This window comes from Artibeus jamaicensis, unplaced genomic scaffold (genome assembly GCF_021234435.1).
Source record: "Artibeus jamaicensis isolate MK-2021 breed Jamaican fruit bat unplaced genomic scaffold, CSHL_Jam_final scaffold_847, whole genome shotgun sequence".
NCBI lineage: Eukaryota > Metazoa > Chordata > Mammalia > Chiroptera > Phyllostomidae > Artibeus > Artibeus jamaicensis.
Window position 1 is genome coordinate 20090477 of NW_026522057.1, and position 26441 is coordinate 20116917.

Sequence of the window (26441 nt, forward strand, 5' to 3'; positions counted from 1 at the left end):
TTGTTTCTTGACTCGAAGAGCATAGACTGTGTTTGTATGGCTCGCTGCTGTGTCCTCAATACCTGTCCCATGAGCTGCGTCCTAGTTGGTGCTCAATGAACATTTGTGGGGCAAATGAATAAACCACATGTCCAACACAGACTAGTTTCTCTTAGAAGAGAGGTGTTATAAGAGAGGCTCAAAAAGGGGAAGTAATTTTCCTAAGGTTACATGCAGCCCAGGCTTTATTAGTTAGAGTAAGTTTCTGCAGATGATAGTAAAAGAACCCTCCATTTTAACTGGGCACACGGCTGCCCAAGTAAAGACTGCATGCTCTACCCTCCTTTAGAGCTGGGAGTGACCACATGATTAACTCTGGCCAATAAGGTAACAAGAGGTATTGATCCACGCAACTTCTGGAAAGTGTCAGCAGAGAGGAAGCCAAGGATCTTCGCTGTCCTTTTTCTCCTTTCTGCCAGCCCAAAGGTAGACCTGAGTAGCCATGGGGTAGTAGAGGTGAACTTGGGGATGGGGACCACTGGAGGCAGAGAAAGAAGACAGGCCTCCCTGACATTGTGATATGCCATACCAGCCCCAGATCACCAACCGAGACTCCTTGGGGTAGAAAAATAAATTTATGTTATGGACACAACTGTGTTCCTTTGAAATTCATATGTTGAAGCGTTGTCCCCCAATGTGAGTGTATTTAGAGGTAGGACCTTTAGGTGGGTAATTAAGGTTAAAGGAAGTCATGGGGTGAGCCCCTAGTCCAATAGGACTGCGTCCCCATGAGGAGAGGAAAAGACACCAGAGACCTCTCCCCACATGGGCACAGAGGAAATAAGACATGAAGACACAGTGAAAAGGTGGCCTCTGCAAGCCAAGAGAGACGCCTCACCATAAACTACTTTTAATGATACATCGACTTGGCCCTCTAGCCTCTAGCACTCTGAGAAGTCTCCGCTGTTCAAGCCCTCCAGTGTGCAGTTTTCTGTTATGGCAGTCCTGGCCACCCGGTACAACTTCTGTCTTATTTTATCCCTTGCAGTTTAGCATTTTGTCAGCAAGGAAAAAGGACAGGGAGGGTAATGGTTATTCAACAACCAAAAGATGAGTTAACACAGAAGCACATATAGCTACGTCACAGGTGGGCACAGGCAACCAGGTTCTTGGTGATCGGGACCAAGAATTGAACTGAATGAATACACAGAGTTTATAGCAGAGAACGTGGGAGCAGGCCAACTCCAAGCAGACATTGACTTCATGGGCAGGAGGGACTCCATTCTTATAGGGTGGATCCTTCCTGGCTAGTTTTGATGGCTTTTATTGCACATGTACAAGTACTTATATTACTTTAAAGCTACCATGCATGTGGTCTCCCATGGTTTTCCTGGATTGGCCACCAGAGAAGTGGTCACACAATGTTACCAAATGGACCCTCCCTTCTCCTGGGGTTCCCCTGTACTAGGTTTGCCTTGCCTACCAGCAGGGAATTATAGCTCCCCATGTCAGAGATTGGTGAAAAGGAAAGGAATTATTTATTCAAGTTATACAGACTTAAGAGTGATCACTTAATGTTTTCATTAAACTACCAAAGCCCCTTAAAACACCCACAAACACACACAGTCCTTCCTTTCCCCCTTTGCCCAGTCCAGGGTACCATATCTCAGGAAAAGAAATAAAGGTCTGTGGCTCAGGTAGCCCCCAGTTCTCCCCAGCAATCCATACTCAGCTGGCAGGCCCCCCTCGGTTCCCAGCACCATCAGCTGTGTCACTGGGACCTACAGTTCTTATTCCAAAACAACATGGCACCTTCTCATGGCCCACCAGCAAGAGTCCTTTCACCCCTTTCCTCCCGAAGCATCTCTCCTGCATTCTTCCAAACTGCTAAGAGAGAGCTCTGCATCACTGCTACATCTTGCTTTCTGGCTTCCTAAGCCGCGTGGTTCTCCCCTGCTAAAGCCGTGTATTTCTTCTCTGCCAAAGCTGAGTGGTGATTCTCGTCATGGCTACTGTGCCTGGGTTTAAATCTCAGCACCAATCTTCCTCTGCAGCCCCATTTCTGACTCCTCCCACAATCAGCTACACCTGCCAGCATTCCTGTATTTTTCCAGGTTTACTGGGCTGCCATAGTAAGTCCGGGCAGGTGTAGCCCTGTGGTGTGGAGCCAATCATCTCCAAGCTCTTACACAGGCAATGTTACCAGGGGGAGTTGCCTCCTGGGTGGAAGTCACTCCCATCTCCCTGGCTCAAAGCATGGCCACAGCTATTTAACATATCTGTGAAACCAGTTAAAGGTTATAGATATGTTAAATGACCATGTCAGAGGTTATCTGCAAAACTGTTGCTATGCAAAACAACTCTCAATGGCCCTGCTCCATGTGTCCCATCCACCAGCTCAGACTTGTAGGGGTGAGGACATCCCATATTTTTAATATTTCCTGGACATCTTGAGTTCTGCACCCCATCACAAATCCTTCTCTGGCAGCCCCCTATCTGCACCCTCTTACAGCTACAGACACTTGTTCATCAACAAATATTTATTAAGGGCTATTAGGTGCCCAGGTTTGTTCTGGGCATTTGGGATACATGAGTGAACCAGAAACAAAGATACCTGCCCTCTGGGAAAGCTAAAGATAGAGCAGGCTTTGTGGTGGTTGAAGGAGGGAACAAGAGTTTAGTGTGGAGCCCTGGCTGGTGTAGCTCAGTGGATTGAGCACAGGCCTGTGAAGCAAAGGGTCACCGGTTCAAGTCCCAGTCAGGGCACATGCCTGGGTTGCAGGCCAGGTCCCCAATAGTGGACACCAGAGAGGCAACCACACATTGATGTTTCTCTCCCACTCTTTCTCCTTCCTGCCCTCTCTCTCTAAAAATAAATAAAATATTTTTTAAAAAAAGAGTTTAGTGTGGAGACACTGAGTTTGAGATGTCAACCAGACATTCAAGTGGGACAAGGAATAGACAATCAACAGTCAGCACAATAAACACACAAATTATATATTATAGTGTGTTCAAAAGCAGGACGAGAAGAGTGAAGAGTAGAGGTGGAGGAGGGGTCTGTTGTAATAACTAGGCTAGTTGGCACAGATAGGCTTCATTGAGTAGACAACATTCCAGCAAAGACTTAAGGCCAAGTGGATATCTGAGGGGAGAGAATTCCAGGCAGGGGAAACAGCTAGAGCAAAGCCCCTGAATTTGAATTGCAGTGCAGTGTGCTGAGTTTAGTGAGAAGGAAGAGAGAAGTAGAAGGTCGGAGAGATAACAAGGCCAGCTCGTGGAGAGTCTTGAAGGCCACTGTAAGGGCTTTGGCTGTTTTCAGAGAGAGCTGGGAGTCCTGCAGGGTTTTGAGTAAAGAAATGATGTGAGATGACTTCCATTTTTAAAGGGCTACTGTTGCGGGTGTGTTGAGAGAGTATGCAGGGCAAGGGTGGGAGCAGGAGGACCTGTGAAAGCTACTGCCAAGCACCCAGGGGAGGAACAGTGATGGCTCAGACAAGGTGTCAGAGAAGCGAAGTGGTTAGATTTGGGATGTAGTTTGAAGATGGAGCTAATTAGATTCTGACTGACTGGATATGAAGTGTGAAATAAAGGAGAACCAAGGACAAACTCTCCTGAGTAATTTTATCTGAGTAACTTGATAGATGGAATTCTCATCAACTGAAAAAAAAAATGGAGGAAAGTTGCAGGTAGATTGGGTATTGGAGGGTGGGGGGAAACAGCAGTTCAGGTTTAGACATGCAAAGTTGGAGATGTCCACGAGGTATCCAAAGAGTGGTACAGGCAGTTGAATATGCAAATGCGGAGTTCAAAGCTGGAGACAAATTTGAGAGTTGTCGGCATATAAGTGATGTAAACCATGAGATGGCTGAGATTCCCAAGGAAGTGAGTATAGGCACAGAAGGGAAGAGGACCAAGGCCTGAGCCCTGGGCCCCTTCAACAAGAATGGATCGGGGAGATATGGAAGATCAACAAAGAAGACTGAGAATTGACTAGTGAGATCAAAAAAAAAGATAGTGTCTAGGAGTCAAATAAAGGAGGGAGTGATCAACCAGGCCAAAGTTGCTTGTGTAAAGTACGTAACTTAAAAACTAAGGATTGCCCATTGGATTTAGCAACACAGAAGTCATTGGTAGAGTGCAAATTTTTCTACAAAAGAAAAAAATCTGAACCAGTATTATAAAATAATAATATACATACTAAAGTATTTACAGAGAACCATAGTGATAATTGCAATTTACTCTGAAATGCATAAAAAATTAGATGGATTGATGAATGAACAGAGCCATGGACAAATGGTTAGATATGTGCTAAACCAAGTGTAGTAGAATATTGTTCGTAGAATCTAGGTGATGGATATACAGGTTTTCACCATAAACGTCTTCCAACTGTATAATATTTTTTTAAAAATTGGATAATAAAATGTTGGGAAAGAAGAGAAAAAGAATGAGGGACAGAGACTGCAGATGAGTCTTTCAAGAGAGAGTCACCCAGGAAGGCCAAATAAAAAAGGATGGCAGCTGGCTGGGGAAGTAGAATCAAGATAAGTTTGATTTTTTAAGACAGGAAAAACAATAGATAGTTTCCTGCTACTGGGACTAATCCAGAAGAGAGCAAAAGAAGTGATGTAGTAGGACAGAGAGGAGAGAATATCTTGTTCAGTGTCCTTGACCAGACCCGAGGGGTTGGATCTGGCTCACAAGTCAGGGAGCTGGCTGTAGCTGGAAGTACAGAAATTCACCTACGGAAACACAAGGGGAGGCAGAGAAGGTGGAGGCTGATGCTGGTGGGTGGGCAGAGGGGAGGGGGCGTTAAGGAAGTTCTCTTTGATGGTTCTAATGTCTCAATAAATGGGCAGCAAGGTCCACAGTTGACAGAAAGAGTAGGGAGAAGGCGTGGGTTTGAGGGGAGAGCAGAGGGTCTCAACGAGCCATTCTAGAGAGGAGAGAATGAACAGACTAAGGACAAAGCAGGTCCATGCCTGGCAGCGTGAAAGCCCCATTGGAAGATCAAGGTCAGCATAGTTTTTCTCCAGCCTTGTGTAGCTTTACTGGCACAGGCAGAGAACAGGTATAGAATTAGATTTCATCAAGGAGTCAAGTGATTGCAATAATTGGCCAAGGAATTGTAGTTGGGAAAAGAGATGAGGGACAAGGGGCTGTGAGATGCTGATAGGAGCGCTGGAAGTTCCAATGTCCAGAGACTGTCAGAGTTTGGCTACTAAAGGGAGTGACCTAGACAGACAGGGGGTGGTGGGTTGAGACTTGAATGCATGGAATTGACACTGTGACTCACTGGTAAAAATAAAATGTGGTCAGAGGAGTGAGAGACCGAGGTTGGGTGGAGGTCAAGATCACAGGAAGAAGACTGGGCAGGGAACTGAAGCCTCAGGCTTGGAAAGAACACCTACACGTGTGTTGCATCATCACAAATTCTGACTGAAGTCAGGGGAAAAAATGCAACTGTGAACCAGGAGTCCAGATGACCGGAAAATGGGGAGGAATGATTCAGACGTCAGCAGAAAACAGGGCGGTGGAACCTACAAAGCGATGATAGGAGGTTCAAAGTTAAGGGGTTTTAGGATGAAGGAGAGAGAGGAGTTTCTACAGCAAGGAAGACACCTGCCCCACCTCAAGGCCCAGCAATACCAGGGTTGTGGGAGGAAAAACAGCCATTGCTTGAGAGAGCAGTAAACAGTGTCCTAAGGGGGGACCAGGTTCCTGAGCATTCGGGTAAAGGGAACTTCCAGGGGAGAAGTCAGGACGGGGGAATTTTGCTGATCACTGATCATGACATCCAGAGGAAACAGCGGAAATTTTCGGAGTCAGGGAGGGATGCGAGAAGGGGACAGACTGGATCATGAGAGAGCCCTTTGGAGACTGGCAAGCCCAAGGCAGGAGGTGACCTGGGAGTCTGGGGTCCCAGTGGGTACTGGTGACACTGAGATAAAGGGCCTCCTGAGCTGAGAGCTGGGACCCAAGGCAGACCCGGCGGTGAGGCGGGAGCATTGTGTGTAGGGAGGGCTGCGTGTTTGGGACTCCCTGAGGTGCCTGAGGGCACCTGTTTGTGTTCACATTTTGCCGACAGAGGAGGGGCAGAGGTGGGGTCTCACTCGGCGTGGGGTAGTAGTTGGAGTGCCGGTTCAGGGGCCGGATACCCTCGGGCAATGTCCAGGCTACATGCGACTCCCCCTAAATTCCCTGTGACCTAGTTTTCTCATCACAGAGCAGAAATGGTATCTATCTCCCAGGTGTGTTGGGGACACTGAGTAATCCGTGACAGCATTCAACAAATGCTAACTCTTGTGAGAGGCACGTGGGCAAGGCATAACTGAACCCTGACGACCTCTGGACTTCTCAGTCACGTGAATGAGGATCCCCCCTCCCCCGCCTTTACGTGTGAGCTATGCAAGCTTGAGTTGAGTTGCCCAACTCTTAATGACCCAGATTCCTGGCGCAGACTCTCTTTTGATCTCCATTAGGCAAATGAGGAAATCAAGAATCAGAGACATTAAGTTGGCTGCTCAAGGACACACAGCTGAGATTGGAACAAAGGTCGGTTGGACCTGCCAGTTTGCTCAAACACAGCCTTCCCACCCAAGTGCCCAGAACTTCCATTTTTTCTGGTCCCATGTCCTCCTCCCAGGGGCCTCTGCAAAGGCCAGGACTGGGCATTGGGAGAGAAAAGTGGGGCTGGTCTGACAGCCTCCTGACCTTGGGCTAACCACTCGGCAGAGTAGTTTCATGGGTCACAGGCCGTGCTTGGGAGGATTAATTTTCACATGGTCCAGTGGTCCAGACCCCAGGTCTGTGCTTCCTGGGATGTGGTGTGCAGTGGACAGTGGAGAGGTGTTCTGAGACCGGCACATGTCGTCTCCAAGCCACCAGTACCCAGGACAGCATGAGTCGGAGGATGCAGGGGTCCACAGGTTTAATCTCAGCAGAGGGATGCCAGGCTCCACGCCCACACTCTGCACCCCCACACCTGCCTTCTGTCCCGTATCGTTTTTCCTTCATTTTATGTCTTTTTTTGGTACATCTCCTCTTTCCACAACTGTTTTAGAAAATATATACAAGGACTAGGTAAGCCACACGCTAGAATGAGAAGTGTAGACTAAGGGGATGGGAACGTACTATAGGGCCACAAAGCAAATGTGATATTTCACAGTTGCTAACACTGAGCTTCCTGGTGGCCAAAGCAAAAATGGGAGAGTCCATTAGGTAGCATCATAAGCTTCTTTCTTAGAGTATCCTTTGAAGAAAGCCAACAAAGCAAACTCAAAATACCATCCTTGAGGACCTCTGGAAAGCAGAGTCAAGTGCAAGTCTCTAACGGTTCAGTCTGATTCAACAGCATTTCCCAAACTCTCAGAACCCCAGAGTCACTCTTACTCACAGCATTAATAACTGTTCCGAAAGAAACAAAGGGTTGCACAGGGAGATAAGTTTGGGATAAAATCAGAATTAACAAAATCAAGCTGGTGTGTTAATTTCAAAATGTCCAAGAGCTTTTAATACTCCAATGTCTACGGGACTCTCCAGTTTGATGGCACCCTCCTCTCCGCCCACCCGTTTTTCCAGGAGGGTCTGTGGGAAGCTCACAAGAGCTAGAAAGCATGTTTCAGATGCACGGGCCACAGTTTGATAAATGCTGATCTAGAATAGGAATTTTCTAGAGGTGAGCAGAACACCAGCCAGCCCCCAGGGAAAGAGGGGGTCAGAGGCAGGTGGGCGTTCGGCTACGACAGGACTCTCCGCAGACACGGGAGTGTGGTGTGAGGGTGGGCCGGCCCAGGTCAGAGACAGGCCAGGCATGGGTCCAAGGGTTTGACCTTAGAGCATGGCTCCGCCCTCATTCCTTTCCCCATGAACTTGATGCAGGACCTAATCTCAGATCTAAAGCGTCTTTGTAGGGCTCGGATCTGTGGCTCCCAGCCCAGGCCGAGGTGGTCCATCTCGAGAGAACTGGCTCCAGTTTCCCCACTTGCAGCTGAGTGTGAAATTCTACCCCCTCTTCAGGATACGCTCCTCACACCGCTTCTAACCCCCGCGGTGTCTGAAGTCTCGGGATAAAGGAAACCGCATTTCAAAGGAAAAGAATTTGACTGGGAATTAATGAGTTTGTTTTTGTACAGAGATTAAAAAACAAACATGTTTTATCTGGAGATCTGGAAGGACTCTAAGTTGTTGAATTCTAATGTTACAGCAAGCACAAATATACCCCAGACCAGAATGAGACAGCTAAATGAATTCAACGCTTTAAGTCTCCAGAGACATTTTTGCACTCCCTGGGGAGGGACCTGCTTCAGACTGTGCCGCGGGCCCACAGTCCCTGCTCTTTAAGACGCACTGGATGAAGAATCACAAAAGTGTCTTATCTCCCCGTTCCTGGAAGGGATGGATTACATCAAGGTCACTTACAAAGCAAGGTGCATAAATTACGGAGCCTCACCTAAACAGGTTTGGATGAGGTGGGGAGTTAAGTCGTCTCCCATAATTTCCTATAGTGTTAGGTTTCTATTTTAGCAAATGTTAAAACTGAGCCTCAGTGAGATGGAAATGACTCACCTCAGGTCACCCAGCTAGCAAAGTGACAGGAACCAGATAGCCACCTACAAGGCCAGCGGAGATCATAGTTAAGCCGAGGCACCTTTGAGACACACAGTGGTTCCCAAGCCAACGTGGTTCAAGCCCCCACCGGGTTCAAGCCCGCAACCTCGGGGTATCAGGGCGGCGCTTTATCCGCCCAGGACAGTTTCCTTACCTGCCATGCATGCTGCTCATGCCTATCAGTCCCATATTAGTCCTGTTAGCTTGCGTCACCTCCCTGGCAACTAATTGCCTCCGCAAACTGAAGACATTAAACTCCTGGACCCATGCGGCTGGCAATCTGACCTTGGGCGCTGGTAGATTCCTGCTTCACTGAAGCCCCTTGGCAGGCAGCCAGCAGGCCACCTGCCTGCCCCCAGCCTGCTTTTTGCTTCCAGGTCCCCAATGCCTCCTCATAGCACTGCCCCGGGATTCCAGGGGACCACAGACAGAGCCACCGGTACAGGGCTCCCTCAGAGTAGGCCAAGTAAGCGGCAGCTGTCCTCATTACTTACACGATGTGCCTAGCACAGGACTGATGGTAGCTATTATCATATATGTGAAGGGCACGGCAGATACCGATGAGAAGCTCGGGAATCAGTAACTGAAAACAGGCTGTTCGGCTGGGCTTCCCTACCCCTGCTACTCAGAATACTTTCCCATCTCCCTTTTTCACGGGCCACCTGCTTACAAATGTGTTCAAGCACAAACTTCTGCCCCACCAATCCTGACAGCCGAAAGCTTTCGTCTGGGACTGCCTGTGGTAGTGTTTCTCAAAGTGGGGTCCCCAGGGCCGCCTGTGTTAGAATGACAATGTCTGTTCACTGGGCAGGTTCTCAGATCCTCTCCAGCCTGCTGGGTTGGGCTCTGGGTCCAGGGGCCAGAGATCTTCTTGTGCAAAGGCCCCAGCGGTGGGCTGGTGGTGGTGGCAGAATTGCTCATGCATCCCAAACTCACAAGTCACGGCCCTCCGAAGGCATCGCTGAGGCACCTGGCCCCAGAAGGGAAGTTCTGATTCACTCCCTGGCCCTGCCCACTTCGGCCCTCCTATCAGGTAATTCAAAGTCTCCAGGCCTGCTCGTTACTGATTAACTTCAGGAAAGAAATAATAATGACCGAAGGGACAGCATAAGCCCAGAGACAAGCTGAGCCACCCTGGGAGAGTGCTGCCAGACAGCTGCTGTCACCAGGCACCTAACAAGAAGGACAAGGAAGCTTCATACGCCCCACCTCACCAAGGTCAGAGTACATCTGTGTCCCAGCAGCGCCTTGCCCATGCCCGGGCCCTAACCTGCCATATCCTGCCGGCTCCCGTGCCCAGAATGGCCCACACTGAGGTCCCGCAGCAGCCCCAGCCCTTCTCCGCCGGAGCCACCACCACCGACACCGAGGGCCCTGCCGAGGGTCACGACCTGGAGTGCCCGGTGTGCCGGGAGCCCTACAGCTGTGCCCGACCGCCCAAGCTGCTGGGCTGCCCGCACTCCTTCTGCGCCGTCTGCCTGAAGCTCCTGCTGCGTGTGCAGGACAACACCTGGTCCATCCCCTGCCCTGTGTGCCGCAGGGTCACTGCCGTCCCCGGGGGCCTCATCTGCAGCCTGCGCGACCAGGAGGCCGTGGCGGGGCAGCTAGCCTGGCCATGCCCAGAGATGCAGCCCTGTCCTTGGGAGCTGGTGAATCCTGTCGCCTTGACGGCAGGGCACCCCAGCTTGGCGGGAGAGGATGAGCAGGATGTGGAGAGTGTCAACCACACGGCAGCGCGGCGCCTGGTGGCACACCTGCTCCTACTGGCCTTGCTCATCGTCCTCATCCTGCCCTTCATCTACCCCAGTGTCATGCAGTGGATGTTCACCTTCATCATCGCCCTGGCCCTGCTGATGTCCACCCTCTTCTGCTGTCACCTCGGCAGCCGGGGGGGCTGCTGGCCCTCCCCCAGGACTCTTGTCGGCAGCCAGCGGAAACACAGTGAGATCTCTTCCATTGCCTGACCAGCCACCCACAGCGCCTTCTGCCTCTGCGGCCCCGTTACTCCCACAGTGGACAGGGTAAGGGGCTGCAAAGTAGGACTGGCTCCTGCAGGGGAAGAAATGCCAGTCAGACCTGCAAGCTAAAGCCAGAATGGCTGTCCTGGGTCTCCAACTATGTGCTTGGGCGATAGACTTATGCCTGCCCCAGGTACGGCACAGCTGAACTGTTTGCGGGGTGAGAAGGCACAAATGACTTTGAATGCTGCCAGGGAGGACCCCCTGTTCCTCCTATTCCAATGCTCCGGGTTGTTCTTTCTACATCTGGATGAAAGTATTGCAATAGTAATGTTACTGAAAAGTGAATAGAGCCAGGAACTCCTCTTTGTTTATTTTCAATTTATGTAGCTGGTTTTATTTTATTGCTTGGTTTTGGATTGGGTTTTTGTGTTTGGCGGAGTTTGTTCATATTTCTGGCTGCTACGCATTTTCCCTCCTGGGAAGGCAGAGCCCATGGGAAGCCCTCCTGTGGGGGTGGCTTCTCCCCCCACCCCCCACCAATGCTGCCCATCTCATGCCCACCCCACCTTGCCAAAGGTCCTGGCCATTCCGAGGGTCTTTCACTGAGTTGCCCGGCCCTCCTTTTCCCTACAAATGGAGGGAGAGAGAACCTGTGTGGAAGTGGTATTTCTGATGGCGCTGGGAAAGTCCCACGTTTAGTTGGCAGAGCTGAGGAGGGTGGAGGGGATGCAGGTGAGTCTTAGAATCTCCTCCAGCATCCCCACCAGGATTTCCCAGGTCCATATCATCAGGAACTGACTCAACAGAGAGTCTCGGAGTTACGGGAACTTCCCCCAGCGTGGCCCAGCTGCCCACCTGGTGCGCAGTCCCACACCCCAGAACCAAGTCTTTCGGGTGCTGATTTCTTTATAATTGCATCTCGATTCCCTTTTGAGTTTTTGTCATAGAGACAAGGAGCCTTGTAAATGCAAAGGTCCTCTCCAATAACCCCACATTTCCCGCCTCACCCAGAGAGTCACAGTCATCAGAGAGGCTTTGGTGTCTTTTCTCAGTCATTTCTGCTCCAAAACCTAGAGGAGGCTTCTGCTGGAGTGAATGACCTTCCACACTCATCCAGGCCAAGCCTCAGCTGGGGGGCCATGGGGTGGAGGGGGGCGGAGGGTGAAACAGACGTTATTTCCTTCCAAAGGCCCCATAATTGGAACCTCGGAGGGGCTCACTGAGCACGACCATTGATTGCCCTGACTCCCCCTCTTCCTCCTGCAGACTTGTTATGGTGACCTTACCTTTGTCAGGGAGAGAGGTGAGAGCTCCGTCACTGGAGCACGGGGTCGGCCCTGCGTTCTGAACAAGAGTTCACCTCTCAGAAAATCCTTTTCCCCAAAATGAGCTGGTAGAACTGGACTGTTCCTACCACCCCTGCAGCCCAGAGCCGAGGGCATGCTGGGACCCCAGACAATGGACATGTGCACGTGCACAGGTCACATTCCCTGTGACCTCACACAAAGAAAAGTCAAAATGTTCAGAATGGACGCAATGAGCTGTCCTTGACACCTGGAGGCTTCCTCTTGTTCTTACGAGGTCTCCTGGGGCAGCTCTGCGACCCCATGCTGTGGGCCGTGTTGACTGCCGGTGCTGAGAGAGAACGCGTCGGCGTACGTGGGCTTGTGTCACGTACATTGTCAGGCCAAGGCCAGGTGGGCCTGAAGAACGCCTCGTCCCCCAGAATGAGTAAATGGCAAGAACAGCTTAGCATTTCCTGAGCTGGCCTTGGGCATGTGGTTTGGGGGTGGGAGCCAATAGGAAAGGGAAAGAATGTTCTCTACCCACTTACAACCACTCCTGTTTCATCTAGTTCTTGGACTCTCCACCAACAAGAAAACCTTTACCAAGATAAATGACAACACTGTTTCTACCTTAATAATGGTGGCTGCGTATTTATTGAGTTTTTACTTTGTGCCAAGCCCTGCAAAACAGCCTTAAATACCAACCTATGCAGGAGAGACCATTTGCTGATGAAGAGACTGAGGATCAGAGAGGTAAATTCATCTGCCTCAGGTTGCACAGCCAGCCACTTTCAGAGCTCACTGGGGCATATTCATCCAGGGCTTTCTCTGCTCCATCATGCTGCATCCTTTTCATGCAGTTCCAAACCACTAGGAAGCTGGTTTCCCCCTGTGGGCTTGCGAGGGAGAACAGAGAACTAAGCTCAGGAGCCCCCAAAGCCCAGTGGTCAGATACACGGAGAGGCTAGAGAATTCCACAACCTGTTGTCTGTGCTAAAGAGAAAGAAAAGACAATGATGCAAACGAGATAGTTCTTCTGCAGATTTTTACCACCCAGGCCCAGCCTCTCCTGCAGGAGCTCTATCGTCACAGGGTCCCCAACCGGTGGGCCCCCGTCCCCCTGAGTAAAGATATCCTGACACTGCTGTCACCACGACCTCAAAGCCCAGCTGGTCCCAAAGACCTCCTGGCCCCTTGCAGCGTGGGAACAGAGAGCACCAGAAGCCAATACCAGCTCAGGCTCAGGCGAGCAGAGGAAACAGGAGGCGTTGAAAATGGGTCTGAGTAGAAGCAACCAGAGAGGCAGGCCAAGGTGCAGAGCTCAGTTCTGACCCAGTGTCTGACCAGTTACAGAACTTCCCGAGCCTTAATTTGCTCACGGTAAAGTTGAGGAGGACATCACACACGTCCCAGGGTCTCCCTGACCAAAGTGCTTCTGGCCAAGAAGCCTGTCTCTTAACGGGTTGCCTTTATCATCCATCATTGACCCCCATGGGGGATGGCTGTCTTGGGGCCTGTTCAGTGAGAGAGTCAGCGGGGAGCTGGCCTTGATAATGGGGTGGACACACCAGTAGTCCAAAGCGGAGCATTGTCCAGGGCAGGCCAGTCTTGTGGAGGACTTTGTGCTTGGGTTGTAAGGGGAGGTCCAAAGGATGAAGAAGAATTGTGGGGGTGGGGGGTGGAGCAAATTCCATCCCCATCAGACCTGTCTCCCTACTCTGTGCCCTTGGAGTGAAGCACGTCTGGCTCCCAGTCTGGCTTCGCCACGTACACACCACTTTCCCTCTCTGAGTCTCAGGTTCCTTGCCCATGAGAGAGAGCTTCTAATCCACGCTTCAGAGGACCGATGGGGGAGTTCATGAGACAGCTCATGACTGAGCACTTAGGGTCATCAGGAGCCAAAGCAGAAAAATAAAAAGACAAGGAGAAAGAGCTGCACTGAGTGCTAGAAAGCCCTAACAACAATGATGAGCAGACTCCCCTTATTTTATTCAGTCTTATTGATAAGGAAGCTTATTAAAACCTGGCCCCTAGAATTCACCTCTCCCAAGACCAGCCTCAGCATCAGCAGTATCATCAGCAAACTATAATAAAACAATAACGGCTAACATGATTGGAACACACTGTGCGGAGTATATTACATGTTATCACATACGCTCTAAGAGATGCACTATTATTACCCCCAAGTTATAGACAGGAACACTGAGGCCCAGTGAGGTTCAGTAACTCGCTGGAGATCCCACAGTGGGGCAGTGGTGGGGTCAAGGGTAGACCACAGAAGTCCGAATCCAGACTGTGGACTTTGAGTCACTTGGCTTCATCAGAAGGAACATCTCTGGTCCATCATAAGCGCTCGAGGTATGTGGTCCACCTGGCCAGAAGGGTGAAGAATTAAGAAGGAATATCATTCCTCCGTGTGGTTATAGTTTCCTGACTTAGTGGGTGTCTGGGACAGAGAGCTGTGGGGGCCTACCTGCCCCATTACCCACCTCCGTGTTCTTATCTTCCAGCCCCTGTTCATTGTTGGAACTTCTTTGCAGACGACCGGAGGAAGTCTGTCAGTCTTTGCTAGAACAATGAATTCTTTGTCCGTGGCAAAGGAAAGCCTGTCTGGGACTGAAAAATGTTCCTGCCATTTCTCAGACACAGCATAGAGCACGGTCAAAGAGAAATCAGATACCTGCTCTTGAAACTGCCTAGAGCTACTTTTATGAACTTTATATTCTTGTCGGGAGATCTTGGGATCTCTGTTCAAAAAGGGGCAGTGTTTCCTGAGTCAGCAGAGAACTCGGAGGAACCCAGAACACCACGGAGCCTAGGATCCATCCATGCATTTATTTATTCAACAAGTACTGGTTGAGCATCTGCTCCGTTTCAAGTATTGAGTAGGGTGTTTAATTTATTCGATAAGGAATTTTGATAGGAAAGAAAACCAGTATGTGCTAAGTGCCTGTTATTGGTTAAATTGTATCCCCCGGCCCAAAAGAAGACAGGTATCCGAGTCTCAGGATGCGATCTCATTTGGAAATTTCTACAGAGATGAGTTAAAATGAAGTCACTGGGGTGGGCCCTGAGACAGTATGTCCTTGTAAGAAGGGGAAACTGATGTCCTTACAAAAAGGGGAAATTTGGACCCAGAGACAGACCCACACAGAAGGAAGATGACGTGAAGACACACAGAGAGGATGTCATGTGACAACAAAGAGACCAGACTGAGGCAACAGCAGCCAAGGAAAGCCAACAGTGGCCAGCAAGCCACCAGAAGCTAAGAGAAAGGCATAAAACAGATGCTCCCAGAGTTCTCAGCAGAAACCAACCCTGCTGACACCTTGATCTTGCACTTCCAGCCTCCGTACTAAGTGAGTCCATACATTCCTATTGTTTAATCAACAAGGTGTGTGGCGCCTGGCATGGCAGCCCGAGGAGGCCAACAGAGTAGCTCCCCTGTGTCTGCAAGTGCACCATGCCCCTTAGCTGGTCTACTTCAAGTTCAGATAAAGAACTTGCTCAGTCTTATAGCACGTGAGTGACCATGTTGAGCTCAAAACCGAATCTGATGGACTCCCAAGATTAGGTCTTACTGTTCCCATTTTGTGGATGGGAAGCTGAAGTTCAGAGAAGCCCTGATATTCTCCCCACAAAAAGTGCCCAGCTATCAAAGACGGAGTTGGAATCTGAACCCACAGTTCCTAAATTATCTTTAGTCTTGGCAACGACCACATGAGAATTACTGATTCATAACCCCCGACTCACAGATTAAAGAGTTAAAACCATGGGCACTGAGGCACTTACTTAACCAAGGTCACGAGCGAGTGAGTGAGGGACCAGAACTTGAACCAGCTCACTCCAAATCATGGCTGCACGTCCCACTGCCACACGCTGCTTCCGTCCGTGGCCCGTGTGCATTCAGAGGCAGGTGAGAGTGCCTTTCAGGATGCTGGACTACCCATCGGAAGACCTTGTTTGCTCAGAGAGAACAAAATTGTGGCGGACATTTAACTTCTTTTCTTTCCTTTGACTGTCTTATATTCAGGTGCTCGCCCTGCCCAAACCCCACCCTACCGGCCCCTCATCTGCCTAAGAAAATTGCGCTGTGGTTAATCTTGTAGAGAGTGAATTCCACCAGCACCAACTACACCCACTGGGGCACTTGGTCCTTCCTCTGCCCACCTCCCCTTTCACCGAGGGTGGTCACATGATACAGTCATGTGACCTTGCCCAGCACTTGAGGCTAGTGATGAACCTGGGGCTGGAAGTGGAGGGCTGCAGGTCTGTTAGTGGCAGCTGTAGCAGCAGAGCAGGTGGGTCCAGAGCTCTGAGCCACTGGTAGATTTAGCAAAACTCAGCTTTCTTCTCTGCAATTCATTGATTTTTTCTTTATAGAGAGCCAGAATCAGTTTCTGTTGCCAGCAATCAATACTCCTGAGCAGGAGCTGTCCAGGTCTCTGGTTGCTGAAAAATGCCACGGCAACACTTAGAAAGCCCAAGCAACTGCCCCAGACCAGGGAACCACCTCCACGCCCACCACAGCCCTCCCGAGAGCCAGCCTGACCTCGTGGTGAGGCTTCTCTGATGTCAGGCCCAGAAGAGAGATGCCCGGGTCATCTCTGCCCAGAGGTGGGGTCCAGTGGGAACACATGGCATTGGACCTGAGGCCAGCCATAGTCCACAGGAAGCTGGACTCCATCCTATGGACATCATGACCCCCAGAAGGAACAAGCTCTACCTGTCCAAAGGCATCCACCCAGAGGTCCTTCCTTGGGGCCAAACTGAAAATGAACAGCCTACAACGTAGCCGCGGATACAGCAGTTTCAACACAACAGCAGCGGCCATGGTGGCTAATGTTTACCCAGTGCAGGTTCAGGTTCCACCCTGGAGGTAAGGACTCTTACTGCATTGTGCTAGACACTGAATCAACACAAAACCCCAATCAGGTGAGAGACTAGAGCTTGGAGAAAGGAAGTAACTCGTCCGAGTGGCAGAGCCGGGGTTTAAAAGCAGGCAGTCCGGTCCAGCTCTGAGCCCCCGTCTGAATCACGGGGCCAGCACACCCCTCCCTCCCCACCGCTCCCCCTTCCTCACCTACCCCGCCCCCACCCCAGGTCACTGGAGGTGAACTTCCCACCTAACTGGGGTTCTCTGTGAGGGCCTGCCTCCTCTCCATCCAGTCGCAGTCCAAGTAGCTTCTGATGGCAATAACATTATATTGTTTTCTGGGGGGAAAGCACCTGTCCCGAACCTGCAGAGCCTGTGTCCCCCGGCCACAGGGTTTGGTTCAAGGCTAAGCCAATGACACTTCTGCCTAGGAGTCTTTCTGAAGCTGTCTGGAAGAAGTGTTTTCTCCCCCAGAGTTACTAAGCTGAGAGACTGTCTGTCTGGACTCTCTGGTTTCTTCTACTGGTGAAGCCGACCCAGAGGCAAGCTGAGCCCGGTGACAGAAAGAGGTCCCTAGTTATATCATTGAGTACCTAGATCTTGCTATGCCTAAGAGCTGAGTGTCCTCTGGACTTTTCAATAGTTACATGAGACAGCAAATTCCCTTTCTTTGCTAAAACCATTTTGACCGGGTTGTTCCACTTGCAAGCAAAGGAGTCCTGACCAGGTAGCTCGTGCTTGAGTTCCTAGGCCACATGCTCGGAGTGAATGTGCATGTCAAAGGCAGGAAGCTGGACGTGAACAACTAATGAGACTGTTACTCACAGAGAAGTGGACAAGAGGGAGGCCAGGTGGCCCCCGAGAGGCAAACGGAGCAGCCCCAGGTCCTGACTTCCCAAATTGCCCCCCTCAGTGAGGTCCATGTACCATACCTATTCTGTCTGTCCCGGAGACCACCTGTCATATCCTTTACCACCCCTCCTTTAAAGAAGTTGGCCACCCAGAGAATTCCGATACCTCACCACCCCCGGATCTCAGGGTAACACAATGAAGGCCACGACCAGCATGCTGAGGATAATGAAAGGTGGGATAATGTAGGTCCTCACTGATATTGCTGAGCTACTAGGCCAGCTCTGGAACCACACACCTCTGCATTTCATGTTTCACAAATCGTCAGAGTCATTGTGATTTCAGGCACTTCACTGGTCAGTGTTAGGGGCTCACAGCAGGGGCTGGCCATCCTAGCAGAAACAGGCAGCCTAATGAAAATAAGTAATGCCAAGTGCAATGTCGTATTCTGGGTTGGATTCTGGGGTGGTAAAAGAACATTGGTAGAAAAACTAGCAAATAAGGTCTGTACTTTCGTTAATAGAAATGTGCCTTATTGGTTTCTTAGTCCTGACAAATGCAACATCATTATGTAGGATGTTAACACCAGGGAAACAGGGTGAAGGATGTATGGTTCTTAACTAAGAATTCTTAGGGTTCCAGTTAAAATGGCAGTGTAAGTAAATGCAGCATATTAATTCTCCCACAATCATATCAAAATTACAACTGAACTACAGACCAGCCACCATGCACAACCACCTGAAATCTAGTTGAACAGAAGACCTACAACTAAGGATATAAAGAAGACTGGGAATCAGCATTGGGGCTGATGAAGCAGCGAATCTAATCAGCAAGTTGGAAGATAAGGGAGCAGAAAACACCCAATTATAACAGCAAAAAGAAAAAAATCCAAAAAATGAGGATAATATAAAGAGGCTGCAGGACAAATCAAGCATACCACCTTCCAGATGATGGGATGCTGGAAGGAGAAGGGAGAGAGCAGGAAATGAAAACCTATGTTAAAAAATAATGATAGCAAGCTTTTCTAACCTGGTGAAGGAACTAGACATACAAGTCCAGGAAGCACAGAGAGTCCCAGAAAACATGAACCCAAAGAGGCCCACACCAAGACACACCATAATTAAAATGCCAAAAGTTAAAGATAAAGAGAGATCTTAAAAGCAGCAAGAGAAGAGGGGTTAGTTTCCTACAAGGAAGCTCCCATAAGACTGTCAGTTGGTTTCTCAACAGAAACTTTGCAGGCCCAGAGGGACTGGCAAGAAATATTCAAAGTGATAAAAAAGCAAGGACCTACAACCAAGATTATTCTACCAAGCAAAGCTATCATTTAGAATCAAAGGACAAGAAAAAGCTCCCAGACCAAAAAAAAAAACCTAGAGGAGTTCATCACCACCAAACCAGTATTACAAGAAATGTTAAAGGGTCTTCTTTAAGAAGAAGAAGAAAAAGATTAAAAATATGAATAATAAATTGGCAATAAGTACATATCTATCAACAATTACTTTAAATGCAAATGGATAAAGTACTCCAATTAAAAGACATAAGGAGGCAGAATATATAACAAAACAAGACCCTTACACATACTGTCTTCGGGAGACTCACTTCAAATCAAAAACACACACAGATTGAAAGGAAAGGGATGGGAAAAGATATTTCATGAAAATGGAAACACACAAATCAACAAAAGCTGGGGCAGCAATACTTATGCCAGACAAAAGAGACTTTAAAACCAAAGCTATAACAAGACACAAAGAAGGACCCAACAATTCCACTTCTGGGCATTAACCCAAAAAAACCCCAAACACCAAACTGAAAAAAAAAACACGTGCATCCTTATGGCCATCGCAGCCTTACTTACCGTAGCTAATATATGGAGCAGTGACTTTCAACCCTTTTCACCTAATAGCACACCAATACTAATTACTAAACTTCTGTGGCACACCAAAAAATATTTCTTGCCAATCTGACAAAAAAAAGTAGGTACAATTTCAATTCATTCACACCAGACAGCTATTACTGTATTGGCTGTGGACATTTTTTATGTGACCATCTAAGGGAAAAGACATCAGTGCCCCTGACTCCACAGTCAGGCATTGCATGTTTTAAAAATTCTCACAGTGCACCAGTGCGCTGTGGGGCCCAGCTGAAAGGCCCTAACTGTTTGTTGACACATGAATAAAGAAAAAGTAGTACATATATATACAATGGAGTATGAGTGAGCCATAAAAAAGAATGAAATCTTGCCATCTGCAATAATGTGGATGGACTCAGAGGGTATTACATCAGACAGAGGGTATTACATTCATTGAGTGAAATACATCACACAGAAAGACAAATGCCATATAATTCCACTTATATGTGGGATCTAAAAAACAAAATAAATGAACAAGCAGAACAGAAACAGACTCTTAGATACAGAGAACATTTTGACAATTGCCAAATGGGAGGTGGGTTGAAGGGATAGATGAAGTTATTAAGAAGCACAAATTGGTAGTTACAGAATAGTCATGGGGATGTAAAGTACAGCATGAGGGATACAGTCAATAATATTGTCATAACTACAGTACCAGATGAGTACTAGATTCATCAAAGTGATCACTTAGCAAGTTATATAATGTCTAATCACGGGGTTGTACAACAAGAACTAGTATAAAATTGTATGTTAAGTATAATTGAAAAAATAAAAAATTATTTAAGATGAAAAAAAAGAACTCTGTAAAATCTGTGTAACATTTTGGTCAATCTAAAATCCCGATAAAAAAAAAGTGTCTTAAATAAATGAATGACAGAATAATTGAATCCTAACTCAGTATCTTAGACAGCCAAGGCCTCTGAGCTGGAGACTGGCCTTCTTCATGAAAATGGATCATTAGCAAATTTTAGGGTGCAGTGGAGTCTTATGCAGCCTTTAAAAAGAAGGAACTCCTCCCATAGTGACAACATGGATGAAACTGGAGGACACCGTAGTAAGAGTGAACCAGACCCAGAAGGACAAATGCTACACCATCTCACGCATGCATGGCATCTAAAGTAGTCAAAAGTAGTCAAGCTCATAGAACTAGAGAGTAGAATGGTGGCTTCTAGGAGCTAAGGAGAAAGGAGGGAGAAATGAGGAGATATTGGCCAAAGGGTGCAAAGTTTTAGTTATGCAACGTGAATGAATTCTGGGCCCTGGCTGGTGTAGCTCAGTGGATTGAGCTCGGGCCTGTGAATCCAAGGGTCGCTGGTTCAATTCCCGGTCAGGGCACAGGCCTGGGCTGTGGTGGGACATGTCCCCAGTGAGAGGCAAACAGACACTGATGTTTCTCTCCTTCTCTTCCCCTCTCTAAAAATAAATAAATAAAAGCTTTTTAAAAAAGATGAATGAGTTCTGGAGATCTAATGTACAGCATGTGAGTACAGCTAACAATACTGTCTCATATATTTGAAATTCGCTAAGACAATTGATCTTAAAGTAAATCTACACACACACACACACACACAACTGGTAGCCACATGGGGGAGGAAGTAAGTTATTCAGCTTGATTGCAGTAATCTTCACAAGGTATACACACGTCAAAACATCAACTTATGTGCCTTAAATATACATAATTTATATGCTAAAATATCTCGATAAAATTATTTTTAAAAGCAATTCTTTCTATATACACTTTTTGTTTGCTTGTTTGTGAACCTATAAGCCACAAAGAAAAAGAGTTTAAATATTAGTTAAGTAATGGCCTTGATTATCAGTAGTTTACAAGAAAAAAATTAAAAGTATATCTTAAAAAATAAAAGATTCAATAGCATCAAACTGTTCTCAACAGAATAAGGACGAAGGGAACAACTTTCTCATGTAGGATCCAAAGTGATCTAATGCAAGTTCATGTACCAGCTAAAGGTACTTTGGATGCATCAGTGATATGGGTCTCTGCATTAGAACACACCAGGCCAGGGGCAAGCGCAAAGCATTCTTAGGTAAGAAGCAGGTAGAGGTTGTCACCCAAGTCTCTGTGTAAGAGATAAGGTAGAGGACTACAAAATTGTTGCCTAGCACACAAGAACAGTGGAGGAAAATATTAACCCAAGTGGCTTTGACCCCCAACCCCTGCCACATAGCATAGCCAATTCCAGTTGATGGTCCAATTAACAAAAAGAGGTTAAGTCTGTGGGTCAAAGATGCCTTAGGGACCCAAGAGATTGCTCAGCAATGTAACAATATCCACGAACCACCTGCAACACCCTCTACTCTGTCATTCCTCGAACGTGTGTCCAGCCCCTCCCCACCAGAGCACTGTTTATTTCTGAGCGTCGTTAGGAAAGAAGTGACTATGATCCATCTTCTGAGTTGTTCAGTCTCAAGTTCATCATACCCGCATCATAAAGATGCTCTATGGGAAGAGATGTAGGGCCACCTTCAGTGAAATCATCCCCAAATTCAATTCCATTCAACAACAATCCATGCCGGGCCACGCCCCACCTACATCCCAGAAAGATGGACATCTGTGGGACATAGCAAATTCCATCCTCTGCTGGGGATCCATTATCTGCAACTCACACAAAAATCTTTAAACCGGTATTGATATTTAAACCTACGAGAGATCAGGATAGCAGAATCAGCCAGATCCAGGATCAAATCCTGGCTCTAATGTTGTAGCTTGGTGACCCTGGCCAAGGTATTTAACCTCTCGGAGCCTCAGTTCCTTCTTCCGTGAAATGGGCTAATAATAGTATAAACTGCATAGGATTGAATGATATAAAACATGTCAGAATCACCAGGGGAACTTGTTAAAGTATAAATTCCTGGGCTTCCAAACCCCTGAGAAATTCTAAAATGGGTAGCTTTGGGCAGGACCCAAGAACCTGTGCCCCTACCACATACTTCCATTGTGCCCACAGTAGGCACCCTACACGGCCCAGAGTATTGCAACAGCTTCCTGACTGATTGCCTGTGTCCATTCATATCCCTCTGACTTCCAGAAAGAGCCAGGGAGATCCTTTTAAAACAAGAGATCAGCCCTGGCGGGTGTAGCTCAATGGATTGAGCACCAGTCTGCAAACCTAAGGGTTGCCGGTTTGATTTGGCACATGCCTGGGTTGCAGGCCAAGGTCAGGTCCCCAGTAGGGGGCGCACCAGAGGCAACCACACAAGGATGCTTCTTTCCCTCTTTCTCCTTCCCTTCCCCTCTCTCTAAAAATAAAATATTTTTTAAAAATGAGATCCTGTCACATCACTGCCTCAAACCCTTCACAACTCATTATCTCACGCAGAATAAAATCCACAGGCCCTCCATCAGTGCTTCCTGATGCTGGGCACACATTAGAATACCTGGTGAGCTTCTGAAGGATACCTATACCTGGCCTAACCCTAGACCCGCAGAATCAGGATCTCTGGGGGCGTGCCAAATAAAATATAGAACACCCAGTTACATTTGCATTTCAGATATGCAATGAAAACTAGTATAACTATATTCTGGGCAATATTAGAACATACTCCTACTAAAAAGGTATTTCTTTGTTGTGTACCCAAAAATCAAATGTAGCCAGGTATCCTGTATTTTTATTTGCTGTATTTGGTGACTTCAGCCTTTCCCCTGCTGTATCTGCAATGCCTAGAACCTCACCCACTACTCAGTAGATTCTGGCTGAATTAGTTAATGGTCATGAAACAGCTTCTCCTTCTAGCACAACCCCCTAAACATTCCTTTGGGACAAGCTGATGGAAGGCCTCTTAGTAGAAATGTCTTTCACCAAGACTGAGAACAGTTGACTTTTACTGAGCACGTCCTGTGTGCCAGACCCTCACAAAGCCCTTCAGCTGTATATTCTCATTTAATCCTCACGACAGCCCTCGTGGGGGCCATAATGATCCCCTTTTACAGATGAGGAAGGTAAATTCTTCAAAGTCCAACACCAAACCTCAGAAGTTGTAAAGGCGTACACTGGAGGGAAGACCCATTTTCCTGCCTCTCCCACAGCAGCCTTGGGTGAGGCTCAGGTCCTGCGTGCTGTTGGGTGCCAGTGATGGGGTGCAGAGTGGGCCGTGGCTATAACTGGATGCAATGTCCAGAGTTACCAGTGTTCAACACAGGACCTCAAACCAAGTTGGAGACAGGGCAAAGCTGAAACGCATGCACGATGATGTCTGGTCCCTCCTAGCCAGTCTGGCTGGGACGGGCCTCCAGACATTGAGAGGAGGTCCAGCTGGACACTTTTGTTGGCATCACTTCCACGTGGTTACTAATATTCCATCTCGACAAGACCCACACGTTCAGATGTGGCTCCCCATGCCCCTAAAGGGTGCGCACTATTGACGCATGTGACCTCAGTAGGCAGACAGACTATTCTTGGTCCTGATTGGCCAGTGTGCAGATGAGCGGGCAAAGGCCCAGAGCACTCTCCAGAGACACGCCTGAGTCACAGATTCTGCACTGACAGCTGGTCTCTGACCCCATTCACTGTCTCTTCCACTCAGGGCAGTGCACTGTCTTCACCAAAGGAGCAGCAGCCGTCGTGGCCACGGTGGCTCGGGGCCCCAACTCATTAGCCCTGTGGCTTCTGCCTGGCTGGACCTCGACCTCAGTCCCCTATTCTGTAGAACGAGTGTGATAAGAATGTATAGGATTGTTAGGGGAATAAGACCCATTCATGTGTTCATTAAGTGACTCTAAGCACCTATGAAGTACATGGCACAGTCCCTGGGGCTGGACACACAGCTGAGGACAAGGCAGCCGAGACTCCCATTCTCCAGGCTTTTACATGCTAGTCGAGCTGGCAGATAATAAACTGCAAACAAAATGGCCCAAACAATACCAAAGAGTGTGAAATACTAAGTAGAACAGGACTGGAAGCCTGGTATGATTCCCCTGTGAAATGGGCTAATAATAGCATAAACTGCACAGGATTAAATGATATAAAACATGTATGAAAAGCACACAGAGCCAGCCAAAAAGATAATGTTCCCTAAACAATATTCATGGTTAGTTCTATAATACTAGACCCATAGTAGGTGCTCAAACATTTGTTCAATGACTGAGTCTGCCGGGTGGTTAGGGAAGACTCGCAGATGCCAGCCGCTGGTAACATACGCAGGAAGCGGAAGTTCTGGTGGCAGAGTGCCAGGCACAGGCACCTCAAAAGCGAAGGTCCTGAGACCGAACCAAAGTTAGCTTTAGAGAAACCGAAAGAAAAATCGGGGAGCGCATGGATATCTCAACACTGTAAACTTCAACAGGGTGCACACGGCAAGGGTGTTTCTGTGGCTGGTGCTTTGACTTTTCCTAATTTACTTTGGAAGATTACCATTCAGGTCGCTGTTGTCCTTCCACTCCCGGCCCGGACGCCTCTCGGGCACTTTCTTGCAGAGGCAACCCTGCCTGCAAGGCCTACCCTCGCGCCCTGCCCTGCGCTGCTTCCTGCAGGGCAAATACACCCACAACCCCAGTTTCGCGCCGGGACAGGCCCGTCACTTCCAGAGCCCGCACCCCTGCGGCGCAGTGTCGGCGGGACGAGCCGGTGGGGAACTTGAAACTCGCGAGCTGGAGCCCGGAAGACCCCGCTGTCCCTACGCACGTCCGCCGGGCGGCGGGGCCAGGCGCACCCGGGGCGGGCAGCCCCAGGCAGGCAGCGGCACCGGCCGGAGCTAGCGCGGGCCGGCCGGGCCGGGGCGGGGGAGGAGCCGGGCGGGTGGAGCCTACTTCGTCTTCGCGCCGCTGCGGCTGCCTTAGCGTCCAGGTAAGGGGCCTGCTCCGGCCGGAGCCACTCCGCATCGGCAACCCCTGAGCCCTTTGCCCCCCACCCCGTGCCCCGCTGCTCGTGGGCGCGGGACTCACCCGGAGTGGCCGCGCACTTCCCCAGCGCTGACTGCCGCGGAGACAAGGCGGCCTGGTTGTTGCTTGTTTTCTTTCCTAGCCGGAAGAGCCCTTAGAAATCACGTGGGACGGTGGCTGGGGAAACTGAGGCTGGGCAGGGCGTAGGGACTACCTCCTGCTTGCCAGCTCAGAGCTGGGAGCCCTTAGAGATCACCCAGCACCTCGCTTGATAAATGAGCCCGCTGCTCTGCTGAGCTGGAAAAGGGACTTGCTCAAGGTCACACACGGGTTCACTGGGCTTCACCCGGTCCCACGCAGCCCCTCCACGCACCACACCAGCTACTGATGGGGAAGGCTTTGGGCAGCCATCGCCCTTTCTTTCCTTACCCCTGTGGCCTCTGAGCTCACAGCAGACACTGAAATGGAGGTGGTTTGGGAGAAACCTCTAGGGAAGAGCCCAGGCCCCCAGTGTTACAGGCTGGCCGTGTCTCCTCGCCCAGCTGCTGTTGTTAGAGGGAGGAATTACTGCTACGAAGTTTAGAGTGGGTTTTACAGCTAAGAAAACAGGCTCAGAAAGATGGGTGATTTCCTCAGGACCACACAGCAAGGAAGGAGAACAGGGTAAGGACCTGGGTACCCCACTCCACAGCCTGACCCAGTGCCTGGTGCAGAGTAGGCTCTCACAGTGTCCTTCTCTGCCCTGCCCTGAGGTCACCCAGGGAGTCGGGGCCCAGCCAGGCTAGAGCCAGAGTCTTGGCCTGGACACTAGTAACACAAAGTAGGAGTACACAGGCTCCCTCTTCTTTCCCTAACCCAACCAGTGTTCATGTCACTGCAGAAACACAAAACCCCTGTAAGCTTTAGGGGCATCCATTTGTTCCTTCAACAAATACTGATTGAGCACCTACTATGTGCTGATGTGTGCACTGTTTAGGCACTGAGGATAGAGCAGTGAACAAGCGCTGTCTTCCAGGAGTACACTCCAGAGAGTGGAACAGAACCCTCCCGTTTGGTGGGGAGGCTGGGGGTGGGGAGAGCTGGGCAGGAAGGAGAGACCGTTGGAATCTCCCCAACCTGGGAAGTATGTCAAGAG

At 49.0% G+C, this 26441-nt stretch overlaps 3 protein-coding genes across 12 annotated transcripts in view; 2 read left to right on the top strand and 1 right to left on the bottom strand.

Annotated features, from left to right (window-relative positions):
* The window catches only part of OTUD3 (OTU deubiquitinase 3), a 73581-nt gene extending 48029 nt beyond the window's left edge, over window positions 1-25552 (bottom strand). For all 3 annotated transcript variants that reach the window (XM_037140094.2, XM_037140093.2, XM_037140092.2), the window contains exon 1: window positions 25370-25552. The gene's annotated coding sequence lies outside the window, so the exon portion shown is untranslated. The remainder of the gene's footprint in view (window positions 1-25369) is intronic.
* On the top strand, window positions 9700-12443 carry RNF186 (ring finger protein 186). The gene has a single exon (XM_037140095.2). It carries the CDS (start codon window positions 9888-9890, stop codon window positions 10548-10550), a length of 663 nt encoding a protein of 220 aa, XP_036995990.2. The 5' UTR covers window positions 9700-9887; the 3' UTR covers window positions 10551-12443.
* TMCO4 (transmembrane and coiled-coil domains 4) overlaps window positions 24740-26441 on the top strand; it is a 73443-nt gene continuing 71741 nt past the window's right edge. For 5 of the 8 annotated variants that reach the window (XM_053660184.1, XM_053660187.1, XM_053660188.1 and 2 more), the window contains exon 1: window positions 24744-25271. The gene's annotated coding sequence lies outside the window, so the exon portion shown is untranslated. Of the gene's footprint in view, window positions 25272-26441 lie in introns of all 8 variants that reach the window. The other 3 variants (XM_053660192.1, XM_037140088.2, XM_053660191.1) reach the window with 3 other exon arrangements.

What these genes read in the sequence shown, in the direction of transcription:
- RNF186 (XM_037140095.2), top strand. Translation starts at nt 9,888, where the DNA reads ATGGCCCACACTGAGGTCCCGCAGCAGCCCCAGCCCTTCTCCGCCGGA.